Source organism: Elaeis guineensis, chromosome 10 (assembly GCF_000442705.2).
Source record: "Elaeis guineensis isolate ETL-2024a chromosome 10, EG11, whole genome shotgun sequence".
NCBI lineage: Eukaryota > Viridiplantae > Streptophyta > Magnoliopsida > Arecales > Arecaceae > Elaeis > Elaeis guineensis.
The window spans coordinates 29,030,448-29,033,265 of record NC_026002.2 but is presented as its reverse complement, the minus strand read 5'-3'; the positions used below and the strand labels follow the sequence as shown (position 1 = coordinate 29,033,265).

The 2,818-nt window shown below is 45.6% G+C and overlaps 1 protein-coding gene across 1 annotated transcript; it reads right to left on the bottom strand.

Moving 5' to 3' along the window:
* Positions 1-321: 321 nt before the first annotated feature.
* On the bottom strand, positions 322-1,885 carry LOC105052576 (uncharacterized). The gene has a single exon (XM_010933426.4). The coding sequence runs from the start codon at positions 1,764-1,766 to the stop codon at positions 543-545; it is 1,224 nt and encodes a 407-aa protein (XP_010931728.1). The 5' UTR covers positions 1,767-1,885; the 3' UTR covers positions 322-542.
* Between the last annotated feature and the right edge of the window lie 933 nt (positions 1,886-2,818).

The following is a 2,818-nucleotide window of genomic DNA, read 5'->3' as shown; positions in this document are numbered from 1 at the left end:
AAATAATAATGTTACGAAAACGATAAAACTTAAGCACCAAGCTGGCACCGTTTACATCCAAATGGCCCCTTCAAAGAGACGGCAGTTACCACGATTCGTTATTAATAGTTTTCAAAAAAAAATCTTAAAAAAACCCAATTTATTGATAATAATAATAATAATAATAATCGATATTAATCTCGTCTTTTCAGAACCACATGGGGGATTACACCAGTAATTCCATTCAGAAAGAAAAAAGAAAAATAAGAAAGTATTCACTTTTTTTTTTTTTTTTTTTTTTTTGAGTGGGGTGAAAGATTGGGGAATAATGGAAGAGAGACGGCGTGGCTTACCCGGAAGAGACGGGGTGAAGACCCAACTTATTGATAAAAATAATAATAAAAATCGATATTAATCTCGTCTTTTCAGAACCACATAGGGGATTACACCAGTAATTCTACTCAGAAAGAAAAAAGAAAAATAAGAAAGTATTCACATTTTTTTTTTTTTTTTTTTTGGGTGGGGTGAAAGATGGGGGAATAACGGAAGAAAGACGGCGTGGCTTACCCGGAAGAGACGGGGTGAAGGGAACGGGCGAAGCCGTTAATGGCGCCATAGCTGCGGGAACTGAAGCCCAGGCAGCCGAGGAGGCCCTGGCGGTACGGCAAGAACGTCTTCCGCCGCATCTCCTCCGCCTGCGCCCGGTTCGCCGTGTAGTGCCGCTCGTGCGGTGATGGCGCCGGCACCCTTCGCCGCCCCACCCCGTTCACCGGCTTCGCCGCCGTTCTCTTTGAAGACCCGCCGGACGAGGGTGGTGGATCCTTGGATTTCCCCTTCTCCGCCTCCGAGTTGGAGGAAGAAGAGGGGGTGGAAGCGGCGGTGGAGGCGCAGGGAGGAGGAGTCGGCGGCGGAGGTTTGGACTTGGATTTGGATTGGGAGAAAGAGATCGAGTGCCAGAACTTCTCTTTGGTGTTTCCTCTCTCTCTTCCTTCGCTCTTGCTTCTATAGAGGAGATCTTTGAGGAAGATCCACTTCTTGGAGGTCCTTCCAGAGGAGGAGGAGGAGGAGGAGGACGTGGACGAGGACCGGGAGGACGAGACCGAGACGGATGGAGTGGCCGCCTCCGCCTCGAGCTGCTTCAGATCTGGAACCGGCTCTACATCTTTCGCTCTATCTTCTCGTTCTTCGACCTCCACTTGCCAGTGGAGCGGCGCGTTCCGAAGCGGGGAATGGGATCTGGCCCTCCGGCGGATCGATCGGCTCCGGAGCTTCAGATCCCGCCCTCTCGCTGCCATTTCCGGCAGGTGACGCTCGGATTCATCGTCGTCGTCTTCTTCTTCGTTGAGATCGAGGAGGGGGGCGAGGACTTGGGGCCGCTGGAGGTGGGAGGAGAGCTTCATGGGGCGGATCTGGCCGTTGAGAAAGAGCTCGTCAGCGGAGGTCATGGATCCAGCAGCAGAGGTGGCGGAGAAGGGGAATCGGGCGGAGAATTCGAACTCAAAGGAGCCGGCGACGGAGGCGTCGGGGGAGTCGGGAGGGAAACCGCCTCCGCCGCCGGCATTGGAGGAGAGGACGAAGTGCATGGGGCTAGTAGGGGCGCTAAAGAAGTAACCGCCGGTGACGCCGCCCCGGCCGGGGCTGGAGGGGGCGCTAACGTAGGGGGTGGAGCAGGAGCTGTCGACGTCGTCCGGAGGGTAGAGGGGAGGGTCGAGGTGGTGTTCGCCATGGCTGGGGTCTGCGAGCTCGGAGCTCGGAGGGTCGCCATTACTAGGGTTTTGGAGCTCCATTCTCTCTCTTTCTGGACTATAGCTTCTCGGACAAGATGATAGAGAAGGAGAGGACGGAGGAAGAGGTGGGGCTTGTTGGACACGCAATGATCGGGGTAAGGCGGGGGATGTGAGCTTATAAGAGAGCGGTGGGAGAGATTGAAACGTTTTGAGGTTAATAACCTCGTATTTGTATTAATTATCGGACGAGCCATTAAATATTCGTTCATTATATTATATAATGCTGGGTTAACTTTGGATTCTTTGTACACCGACTTTGTTAGGTTACCAAAATATGCTTGTCCTGACGGCCGCTGTAGCGGTGGAGTTAACTTTTAAAGCGGTAGAGTTGGCGAGGCAAGAAGTTTCTCAGATAAGCCCCTTCCAATTTTGTTATTCGGGAGAACTCTTTTACTTTTGCCATTAATGCGTGCGTTGGAGTTGTCTCTTTCGCGCGGTAGGATGGTTGAACTTCTTTGGTAATATCCTTAAATCATGCTTTGCACAGCTTTCAAAATACGATATCCATTTCGTAATTTATCTTATAAATAAAAAAAAAATATTTGTTGCACTTTGTAAGTTGTATAAAGTACCATGTTAGTTTTAGAAGTGCAAAGGAGTCTGATCGGATCTTATAATAATAATTTAATTTTTTAATTAAATTTTAATATTAAATTTAAATATAATTTAATGAAAGATTAGATTGAGTCCAATCCCTTAAAATTTTTAGCTCAATAGGCCATTGAGATCAAGTTAAATCTATATATAACCCAACTTTAATATCAAAAATTCAGGCTTGATTAGATTTAAGTCAAACGTAGTCGATTATCTTTTAATTATCATATAATTAATTATTATTATCTCATAAATAGATAATATTATTTTTAAAATAAATTGAAATAAAAAATAATTTTAAATTTATCTTTATATTAAAGATATGGCTCATATAAATCTTAAATCATAATTTAGAGACTCAAATGGGTTTAAATCCTAACTATATATTAGGTTTAGATTAGGTTGGATTATAAAATAAAAGATTCAACTTTGAGCCAAATATCTAATAGATCGGATTG

Bases quoted from the DNA above. Each gene is read 5' to 3' on its own strand.
- LOC105052576 (XM_010933426.4), bottom strand. From the start codon at position 1,766: ATGGAGCTCCAAAACCCTAGTAATGGCGACCCTCCGAGCTCCGAGCTC.